This window comes from Panicum virgatum, chromosome 2K (genome assembly GCF_016808335.1).
Source record: "Panicum virgatum strain AP13 chromosome 2K, P.virgatum_v5, whole genome shotgun sequence".
In the NCBI taxonomy this organism is placed as follows: Eukaryota; Viridiplantae; Streptophyta; class Magnoliopsida; order Poales; family Poaceae; genus Panicum; species Panicum virgatum.
Genome location: NC_053137.1, coordinates 7,733,667 through 7,744,483, shown reverse-complemented (window position 1 = coordinate 7,744,483; position 10,817 = coordinate 7,733,667). Strand labels below are relative to the sequence as shown.

General features: G+C 46.6%; 1 protein-coding gene across 1 annotated transcript; it reads left to right on the top strand.

The window, feature by feature from the left end:
• The first annotated feature begins 349 nt into the window (after positions 1-349).
• Positions 350-4,488, top strand: LOC120664623 (protein SEEDLING PLASTID DEVELOPMENT 1-like). Its single transcript, XM_039943904.1, has 9 exons — positions 350-937; positions 1,294-1,508; positions 1,667-1,817; positions 1,942-2,133; positions 2,423-2,585; positions 2,742-3,043; positions 3,226-3,402; positions 3,487-3,645; positions 4,014-4,488. Exons 1-9 carry the CDS (start codon positions 527-529, stop codon positions 4,314-4,316), a joined length of 2,073 nt encoding a protein of 690 aa, XP_039799838.1. The 5' UTR covers positions 350-526; the 3' UTR covers positions 4,317-4,488.
• Positions 4,489-10,817: the final 6,329 nt, after the last annotated feature.

Here is a 10,817-nt window from a genome sequence, read left to right as displayed (position 1 = left end):
TTCTAGAGCTTTTCTGAAGCAAACTATGGCAACTTACCAAACGATAGTTTAGGGGGTTATACAGACTTTAACTATAGTTGAGGGGGGTAATTTAAACTTTTTCTTATTTTGTTAACACGGAAAACAGGAATGGTTTAAAGATACTCCTAAATTAGCAAAAGAGATTTCCCCTGGCTTTCATCTTCATTTTTGCCCCCGAAAGAAAATGCTAAAAATTGGCGGTCCATGGGCCACGCCTACCCAGCAGGGCGCGGGGGTTAACGGCCTGGAAGAGTCCCTCACGTCCCGGGTGGGTCGCAGTACCCCGCCATTGGTGGAACTCTCTGCTCCGGCCCGGGTGGGTCGCAGTACCCCGCCGGAATCTTCCTTCCTCCGATACCGTCACGTCTTCCCCACAAGCTCCTCCCCTCCCCGCGCGCGCCACCAGTTCGACGAAATATCCCGCCCGCTACATATACACGCGCGCCATTTCCCCGCCTCCCGAAGCTACCCCCACCCGTCACTAGCTAGCAGCAGCACCGGCACCATGCTCAGGGTGCTCAACCCGACCCCGCTCCGCGCGCGCCCGGCCTGCCGCTCCTCGCCGAGGCGGCGGCCGTGGGCGCGGCCCTGCGCCGCGGCGGTCCCGCAGCAGCCGCCCGTGCGCCGGCCCTCCGGGGACCGGCTGTGCGCGCCGCTGCGGGGCGCCGCCGCGGCGCCGGCGCCTGGCGCGAGCGAGGCGGCGGCGGCGGCGGGGCCCCGGGGCGAGCTGGAGGCGTTCCTGGAGGTGGTGCCCGCGAGGATGCGGCGCGGGCTGGCGCAGCACCCGGAGGTGCGGGAGCTCGTGGAGGTCGTCATGGACCTCGGCCGCCGCCCGATCGCAAGGTTCCCGATCGGGGACTGGGTCATCTCTGACCAGCCCGTCACCGCCGATGACCTCCGCCAGGCGGTCTCCAAGGTGTTCGTGCGAGCTGTGATTTAATTTTGCCTGCTGGAGGCATCTTCATATACCTTGATTAAAAAAAATTGGAGAAGGCCAATGAGCTAAATTATTATTTTTTTTTTGGAGCAATTGAACTAAATTCTCTGTACATAAAAGCGCCTCTGGATCATAACTCATAAGTAACTGCCAGTGTCTTGAAGTGGACTAGCTGCTCCTTAGTGATGAACGGTTGATCATGATGCATGCTATATTGCCATCTCATAATTGAAAATCCCCTATCTGCACGAAGTAGCTTTGAGCCAGATCTTGTGGATTCCTTTGGTTGTGGAGATGTTGTTTTGCTCAGTTGGATTGTTTGTGTCTGTTCACAGGTGGGCGACTTCTCTGAGGACAACCGATCTGGGATCAACCACTCTTTGCACCGGATCAGTGCAATCCGGAACCGAAAGGCACAGATAATAGGCCTGACTTGCCGTGTCGGTCGAGCTATATCTGGTAGTGCTGAGATGATCCGTGATCTGGTGGTGAGCGGTGGTTCAATATTGGTGATTGGACCTCCTGGAGTTGGGAAAACTACTCTGATCAGGTACATCACCTAATATGCATTTTGCTTCTCTAGATCAGCAGATGGTTCCATGTAGTGACAGCCATATCCCATATGTATTAATTTATGGTAATTCAGAAGATCAATGATAATTTGATTAATGCTATAATCTGTTGCTGATTATGCTTTCAATAATACAGGGAAATAGCTAGAATTTTGGCAGATGAAGGTAAGAAACGTGTGGTTATAGTGGATACATCTAATGAAATAGGAGGTGACGGCGATGTACCTCACTCTGGCATTGGGCGTGCTAGGAGAATGCAAGTTCCCAAAGTTACCATGCAGCATAATGTAGGTTCTCAGAGTTGTTCTTTGATACAATTCCATATTTTCCTTGAGGAATTGTCTTGATCATTTTCTTAAATGCTTCACTATAGTGACTGTAGTGACAGAAAGGAAATTTTGTTTTCTATAGGTAATGATTGAAGCTGTTGAAAATCACATGCCGGAAGTCATTGTTATTGATGAGATTGGTACGGAACTTGAAGCTATCGCAGCTAGCACCATTGCTCAGAGAGGTGTTCAACTAGTCGGAACTGCTCATGGGGTGACAATTGAGAGCATAATAAAAAACCCTTGCTTGCAAATGCTCGTTGGTGGGATTGAGGTGCATTTCTTCTTGTTTACTGAATTGATTTGTATGCTGTTGAAACTTAGCATCTTTCTGATGGTCATTAAAGTGCAATAGTCAATCAGTTAGTGATGTAGCTTGGCATGGCAGATTTAGTGCAGTTTTAGATTCTAAACCATGGTGATCCCAGTATATCTCATTTTTTTCAAATTTGTCTATATCATATTTTAGATGTGAAACCTTGTAACATTTTACCCTATTTCAACTGTTAAAATGACTTGGATATTCTATTAGTGGAAATAATAATCTTAAGTTTGTTATGTAGAGTGTGACTCTTGGTGATGAGGAAGCAAAAAGGAGGAAAGTCCAGAAAACTATTCTTGAGAGAAAAGGTCCCCCAACATTTTCATGCGCTGTTGAGATAATATCAAAGACTGAATGCCGAGTCCACCACAAGTTAGAAACTACGGTGGACGCTATTCTTGCAGGTAACTGCTCAATTATTTAGCAGTTAAACCTCCTGGGTCAGTGCCTGAATTAGAAGGATTCACTGAAATCTTTTGGCCTCCAAAGATCTGAGGTTATATTTCTTATTTCCTATGGTGTGTGTCCTTCAATTCACTTTATGTTTATCCCTGATACAGGGAAACATCCTAAGTTTGAAGCTCGCAAGATGCACAATAAGTCTACCGAGCCAGAAATGCCGTTGGTGATACCTGATAGAGAATATGAAATAGAACAATTGCCATTATATCAGGAACAGTTGGTCACCGGAACAATGTCATCTGAAGGCAACTTCGGAGATGATTTCGCTCCCTCCAGTCAAGCAAAAAGCAAGAGTGTGCCATCAGATGATAACTTTGGTGACGATTTTGTTATTTCAAGGAAACCAAAAGGCAAGAAATCTGTGCCTGGAAAGTCTCTAGTCCGTGTATACACATACCAGGTAAGAGATGATATGGAACACATGGGTTGTTGGCTTTACTTTGTTGTACCCCTCAACACTTGATATTACCTGAATGGCCTTTGATGCTGGTCACGTTCATGAATCTTATCGTATTTTAATAATGTAATTATAATGCAGCTGATAAACAAAATGCTCATGATATTTCTTTTCCCTGCTTCCAGATTTCAGAAGCTGATATATTGCAAGTAGCAACAGTGGTGGGTTTTGATGATGAATTAGATGTAACAGATGACATTGGAGCAGCTGATGTGATTCTTGCATCAAGTTCTGAAATGAAACAGAATCCTTGGATTCACAATGTTGCCAAATACCACAAGCTTCCCATATTTGTCGTTAAGGTCATCGCATGATCCACTCATTTTGTGCTATCTACCCTGACTGTTCTTGTATTAACAGACTTCTGTTTTTATTTTATATGGCAGTCTAATACAATGGCCCAGATAGTAAAGGCTGTCAGAATGATTGTTGGAAGGGACAGTTCACCATCACATAAGCAACCTAATGTTATGGAGGGCGAGATAGAGATTGAGGATGATGCTCCGAAACGTAAGCCATCGTTGGAGGAAATTGATGCATTGGAGGTAACCACTTCACCACATGATTGCTTCTGAAGATAACTTAAAATAAAATTAGGTTCCAATTTAAATTGATTGCCCTGTGGAAGTAATATGATCTCCCATCCTGATTGAACATTATTTTCTCATTTCATCTTTCCTTAAGCCTCTATAAGATGTCGACTACACGGCTAATCCTTATTCATACTACCTATTTTATTTCCATAATGAGAATGGTTTGTACATGCTGTCATTGAAGTATTACTTTATTCTGATACTCTACTAATACATTAATAATGAAAACTATGTATCTGATTTTTTTTTTGATCCAGTTCATGGAAGTTGAAGCTTCTAAACACTAAAATAATAACATTATACTCTCTATACACATGCAGGAGGCCCGGCTTGCAATCGAGTACATTGTAATTCCAGGCGGGGAGCCAGTTGAGCTCCTCCCAAGATGTTCAGAAATAGTTGCTCGGCAACTAGAGCTTGTTGAGAGCTACCAGCTGCTTGCTGAAACCTTCGGAACTGACTCCAATTCGAGGTTACAGATCCTTCCAGTGAAAATAACCAAGAAAAGTTCTAGTAAAGACAGTCGAGGGTTAAAGCCCACTAAGCAAACTGGATCAGATTTGATTGTCAGTGAGAACGGTGGCGGCTCAAGTTTTTCTCGGCTGCCCTTTCTGCCAAAGTGACCCGCCTAGATTGACTCTCTGATCACCATTGTCGAAAATGTACATCATTCCTCTCGCTTGTCATCGCTCTTATTGTACAGCCTTGTGCAGTGTTGTAAATAGTGTTGAATTTTGAAGAATCGAAAGAGCAAAGCTAACTGCGATTGCCTTCCATTCTTTTCCTGGAATAAAATCAATGTCATTTCTGGTGTCTTAGCTGGGTCGGGTCAGCTCACAGGTTCATGATGCACTTCTGTTTGGATGCAGACATGCAGTATTGTTGTGTCTGAAGACAATGTCACATGAGTATGACATTAAAAGATAGGGTGATAGTTTGAATAGTGCTATATTTTTTGATAGTGCTAGTAGTATGATTTGTGAGTATCCTCATGCACAGGCATATTTTTTGAAATTCAGACAAAATTGAATATCCTTTGTGTGTACAAAGTACAAACTACACATCTAATCTCCTTAAATCTGAACGGAAACTCGGGATAACCGTCGGATCTGCCCAAATCATGACGCAGACCATCCAATACGGGCCTGTGTGAACCTGATGATCACAAACTTGGGTAGACTCACCAATTTTGCATTGTCATTTGATAATCACAAATATGGTGTCACTAAGAAGCTGCTAGATGTACAATAATTTTATTTAAGGCTAGCATATCATTTATTGATACCGCTATCATGAGTACTTGTTCTGTATGGAGGCAGGCATAATTTTTTTTTTCTATTCCTGCAAGAACTCGGCGCCGCGTTGCCGTGCCCACATTTATTAGGCCATTCTAGACCTGTCAATTTGTAACACAAGCTTAATGGCTTAGAATTATTTTGTTTGTTAATTTGTCGATATCAAGGTAAGCGCTTGTAGGATTTAGGATACCGACTAGAGAGGGGTGAATAGGCGGTTTGAAATAAAAACACAAATACTTTAAATTAGTAACACAAGAGAGGACCTATACCTAGCAAATCCTATCACTAGTAGGGTTTGCAATCTAGGGTGACAAGAAGTAATTTGATCTCTAGGAATCCTATCACTAGTACCAAATCCCCTATTCGCAGCAGATCTGAGCCGCCACCGCCTCCTCCCCTTCCCCTTGCCACCTCCTCCTCCTCCTCCTCCCCGCCACGGATCTGCGCCGCCGCCTCCTCCTCCTTTCCGCCGCCGCCAGCTCCACGTCCTCCTCTTCCTCCTCCTCCTCCTCATCCTCCTCCTCCTCTCCAGATCGGCGGGCTGCCTCCGCCTCCGCCTCCGCCCGTGCCCTCCTCCTCCTCCTCCTCCTCCTCCACTCTAGATCGGCAGGCCGCCTCAGCCCATGCCCGCCTCGGCCCGCCGGCGGCCTCCTCCCCAAACGAGCCAAGGTGAGATTCTTGATTTATTTTTTTTCTTTTTTTATTACTATGTGATAAAGAAATGTGCATGTTAGTGACTTAGTAAAAATCATATGAACTTTGAAAATGAACACATGAACTTTGAAAATGCAAGCGCAGACACACCTAATTAGTGATTGTGAAATGTAGTTAGTGAAATAAGCTAGTTAATTTAAGAATGTGAGCACATGAACTTTGTTATTTTGTATGAATTAACTATTGAATTTGAGAATGTGAACACATGAACTTTGTTGCATTTTCAATAAATGAACACATTAACTTTGTTATTTTGTATGAAATATGCATAATATTTCTATGAAGTCAGATGGCAAGTGGTGCCTTTGGTTGTGGTCGCGGCGGTCGTGGTATGGGGCATCAGGATTTCCATTTGTCCTAGGTTCGCCCTCCTGGCATCACTTTTAGCAGTCAATAGAACTAGACTGACTCGATGTTCTCAACCGTACATTCTAGCTGCAAGCATAGTAAGGTCCATTTTTTGTCTGGTAAGAATGCTTGATACTTATTAAGGTTACATTACCTAATGCAGGGGATCAATATGTTTAAATGGCTTATTGAGGTACTACAACACCTAGGCGGTACACCTCTTCAGGTAGTAACCACAGAACGCCAACAGTTCAAAAAAAATGACAATCTCTTTCGAGGTACCATCAAGACAAGATGTAGGTACCATGATTCCAATAGTGGCTAGTGGGAAAGAATCACCAATTCAGATAATTTATGAAAGAAGTGTCATGGAAGCTTGCCTTTTGGAACTTGAGAGGCATGGTTATCTAATTTCAAATTTGTCGTGTTCAAAATCAAAGCGCTTCAACAGAATCAACATGATATTGATAGTCTCTGTGAGAGCCTTGCACAAGAAAATATGTATGACATGGTATGTGAATTTTGTTAATTTAAAGAATTGTGATACTTTCTTTGATTGTGCCAAGCAGTTCATAATATTTGTATTCCATTTCCATTGCAGGATATGTTTGGTAACACCTTAATGACGAAGAGTTTACAAGATATTTTATGTCAAGTCTTGGAGAAGTTGGGTTATCATTGGTATGAGAGGTATACCACGTAAAGGGAAGGTCTGTACCAGACTTATATTGAAATTCGATCTACGCCATCTCCTACCACAGAACCAAAATTCACCATCTATGGCAAAAGCACTTCCTCGTAGATGTGAAGCAAAGGACAGTGCACTTATCCGTGCTTTGATTTTCATTGACCAAACCCTGGGGTACAAGATTGGCAATGTTAACTATGTTATGTACCTCTTGCTTGTGAATAATATTCATTAGATGATGTAATGTAGGCATACAATTGAACTTTTGAACTTGGATGGAACAATTGGATGGAACATTTGCACTTGGATGGAATGTGCATGTGTTATCTTTTTTAGATTCTAAATTCAAATATGAATTCAAAAATTTAAATTCAATTATGTAACGATTTTGGCGGGCATGATATTTTTAGGGGTAGGTGAGCCCATGGCCCGCCCCTGGAAATGTATTTTTAGAGGTGATTTCACCCCCACACCCGACCCTGAAAATCGATTTGCAGGGGCGGATGAGGGGGTGACCCGCCCCTACAAATGGATTTTTAGGGGCGGGTGACTCGTCACCTCTAGAAATGGATTTTTAGGGGCAGTTATCCGCCCTTGAAAAATGGATTTTTAGCTGCGAAAACAAGGCGTGGGTGCGCAACCCGCCTCTAAAAATGCTTTGTGTAGTAGTGTGTTGTCACTTATCTTCTAATATGTTTCTGTTTTGTCAAAAAAAATGTGCCTCTGCTACAAACTCCACTACCTTGTACCCCATAGTACTTAATAGAGTAATTTTCTATTTGAACCAGTAACATCTTTTCCGTACAGCATAGACATCTCTTTTACCAGAATTGTGATCTTAGGCCAATTTTAATGGGAGCGTCATGGATGGCAACGTCATTATGAAGAGAGAGGAGGGGGACTGTCATAGAATGTGAGAGGAGTGTTATCACCATGGCACTCCTCCGGCTCAATGAAGCGTCCCCTCATAAGAGAAGACTTAAATGTGATACCAACATCAGTCCCAAGAGGCTGATGACACATTTATTACATCAGATGGTTCATCACCGTACAACTCTACACGGTAATGGGCAGTGAAGCGCCACTATCGTGAGGATTACAATTAAAACCCACACAACTACATTAACTATGAAGAGGGGGTCATCAGAGTCTTGCACCATACGGAACTTCCTGCGGGTGACCCTATCCACAGGCAAGGCTGGGTGCAGGACGGTACCCTACTCGACGTCTTTGGGAACGTAGTCTGGATCTTCCTCTGAAAAAAATAAGAATGGGGTGAGTACGAACGTACTCAGCAAGTCCAATCACACCCACAGAGGGGTATAAACAGAATATAATGCACAGGGTAAATCAAGAATAAGGCCAGGGTTTAATTTGCGGAAAGCAATATTTTATGCAGGGGTTCATTTGAAAGAAAGGATTTTCAAAGCAAGTTTTTCTTGCACCGAGTAACACGCAGTGTTGACCCACACAGGATCCAAGTTTTAAGCTGCTACCGGACTCCTTATCCGCCGTAGCACACGGCACAACTGCCGGACACTTTTCCCAAAACAACTCATGCCAACCTATCCTTTCCCAGAATAAACACTAGTTGTGTGACCACACCGTAACTCGCCCAGTACCGTGGGCACGGCTATTCAAATATATTTCAACTCTGCAGAGGTGTGCAATTTTACCCACAAGCGGGGTACCGCAACTCGATCACCTTAGTGTCGGTGCAGATCCCAACAAAGCCATTACCCACCTTAGCTAGACCTGACTAGCCATCACGGGATCCACCAAGGGGTCATTGACCTATCACAGAGGTTTTAACCGGGGCATAAGTCACACAGAGCTAATCCCTTCTCCTTGATCACCCGTTGCTCTCAGCTCTCCTGATGGCTATCAGACTAACTAGTGGGGTTTATGCTAAGCCGTTGCCCATTCAACGGTCGAGTGGTTTGCACGATAGTGGAGTTAGGTGAGATGACACACCAACTCGGTCCTTAATTGTGACAAGTTGGATATCTCCCTTCCTTGCTCTGCCACACAGGCACGATCACACCCATCGGCAAATCACACAGAAATGCCATCCATCCCGTCTAAATTCATCTTTCGAAATTCCACTTTTCTCCCTTCCCACACACACACACATTTTCTTTATAAAACAAGTTGTATTGGGTATGAGGTCCTAAGCGTTCTAGCAGTGATTAACGTCTAAACAACACATACAGACATTAATCTAGGTGGTCAAGGAATGGTTATAACAAATCAAGGGGTGGCTATCCAACCGTGTTTTCAGCAGGAAAAACATATGCAATTTTCTAAAATAGGCCAATAAGTTGTGTTTATAAAAACTAGGACAAAAGCATGCATCAAAGGATGGGATTGAACTTGCCGTCTTCAAATCATTCCGGGATTTCCTGATCGAAGTGCTGTCCTTCGGGCTCGGGGTCGCAGAACTGGTCCTCATTCGCTTGCTCGTAGTACTGCTCGTTGACGGGCTCTCCTTCGTTCACACCGTGATCTACGATGTATACAAACAAGCACACAATCAAGAAAAAGAAATAAAAGCTTTATAGTTGAGCTCGAATCGGAAACAATTAAGATATAGAGATAGAAGTAATAATTTTATGTGGTTTCCTAATGACATGGCCAAAACTATGTTATGAGAGGCGTGGCCAAGTTTCAGGTCGATCTGAGATTGTTTGGCGCATTAAATGATAGGTTATATAAAGGTTCAGGGGTCAAATAAGGAGTCAGGGACCTGTTTGTAATTATTTCTAAGAAGGTAGGGGCTTGATTGGTATTTTAGAAATTACCCGGGTTATTTTGAAAGAGGTCAGGGGTTTGTTTAGAAGTATATTTACATGAGGGAAGGATTTATTTTGAATTATAATAAAGGGAAGGTTTATTTTGCAAATAAGCCATAGAGTGGAAGGGTTCTTATTTGAATGGGAACAAAGCCAGGGGTGGTATGGGCATATTTGTCCTACCTTCTTCCTTCCCCCCGCTGAGAAACCGGGGAGGGGGTGGCGCAAGCCGGCGGCGGCCTGGGCCGGCGACTTGGGGCGTGAGGGCGGCTCTGGAGTGAGGGAAAAGAGAGAGGGAGGAGAGAGGACCCGATCCCCAGCCGTGGCTTGGGCCGGGGTGGTCCGAGGCGGCCTGGCCACGAGAGCGGGCGGCGGTGAGCGGCGACGGCCATGGTGGCGCCGCTGCGGAGCTTGATGGCAGCCAAGGAGAAGGGGGAAACGGGGAGGAGAGCAAGGGGAATTTATTGCGCCCCTCACCTTGGGCGGAGGTGGAGCGAGGAGGCGGCTCCGCGGTGGCTTGCAGCGGCGGCTCTGGAGCTCTGCGTGGCGGCGCTGCGGAGTTAGGGAGGAGGGGGGCGTACGGAGGCTGGGGTGGCTGTGGTGGTGGAGAAGCGGCGCGGGGGCCCTTTTATAGGACGAGCAAGGCGGTGGGGCGGTGGAACGCAGCGGTGGCGGCCGGCGAGCGGCGCTGGGTGCCTTTAATGGGGCTCCGGCTGCTTGCAGCCGTCGTGGAGTGGCGCACGGGTGGCGAGGCGGGCGTAGATGTGACAGGACGCTTCGGGCAGGTGTGAGCGGCAGCAGGCGGCGCTGTGCAAGCACAGGGGCGGCCGGCGGCGAAGGCGGGGCGCCGTACATTGGAGCAGTGGCCTGGCGCGTGCGGGCAGGGTAGGGAGCCAGCGGCGGGCGGCGCGGCGTGCAGCGTGGCCACGTGGTTCGCGTGCGCGCGTTCCTGGGCGGGGGACTGGTGGCGTGCGGTTTGGCAGCGGGCATCGCGGTGGGCGGCGCGGCGAGTGACCCGGCCGCGTGGAGCGTGTGCTCCAGCGCTCGCGCGGCGGCGGTGCGTGGCGCGGCGGGTGCGCAGGCCAGATGGGAGGCCGGGAGCGGGGGCGCGCACGCGTGCGCGGGCGGCGCCGAGGCAGGTGCCCGTGCGGGCGTGCCGAGTGCGCGCGCGTGTGCGCGGGGAGCAGGGCGTGGCGGTGAGCTGAGCAGCGCGCGGGGGAGAGCGGCAGAGGGGAGGGAGGAAGGAGAGAGGGAGAGGAAAAAAATGGAAAAAGAAAAGGGAAA

Coding starts and splice junctions, on each gene's coding strand:
- LOC120664623 (XM_039943904.1), top strand. CDS start 527: ATGCTCAGGGTGCTCAACCCGACCCCGCTCCGCGCGCGCCCGGCCTGC. Junction 2,586..2,741: donor GGTGGACGCTATTCTTGCAG/GTAACTGCTCAA, acceptor TCCCTGATACAG/GGAAACATCCTAAGTTTGAA. Junction 3,646..4,013: donor AGGAAATTGATGCATTGGAG/GTAACCACTTCA, acceptor ATACACATGCAG/GAGGCCCGGCTTGCAATCGA.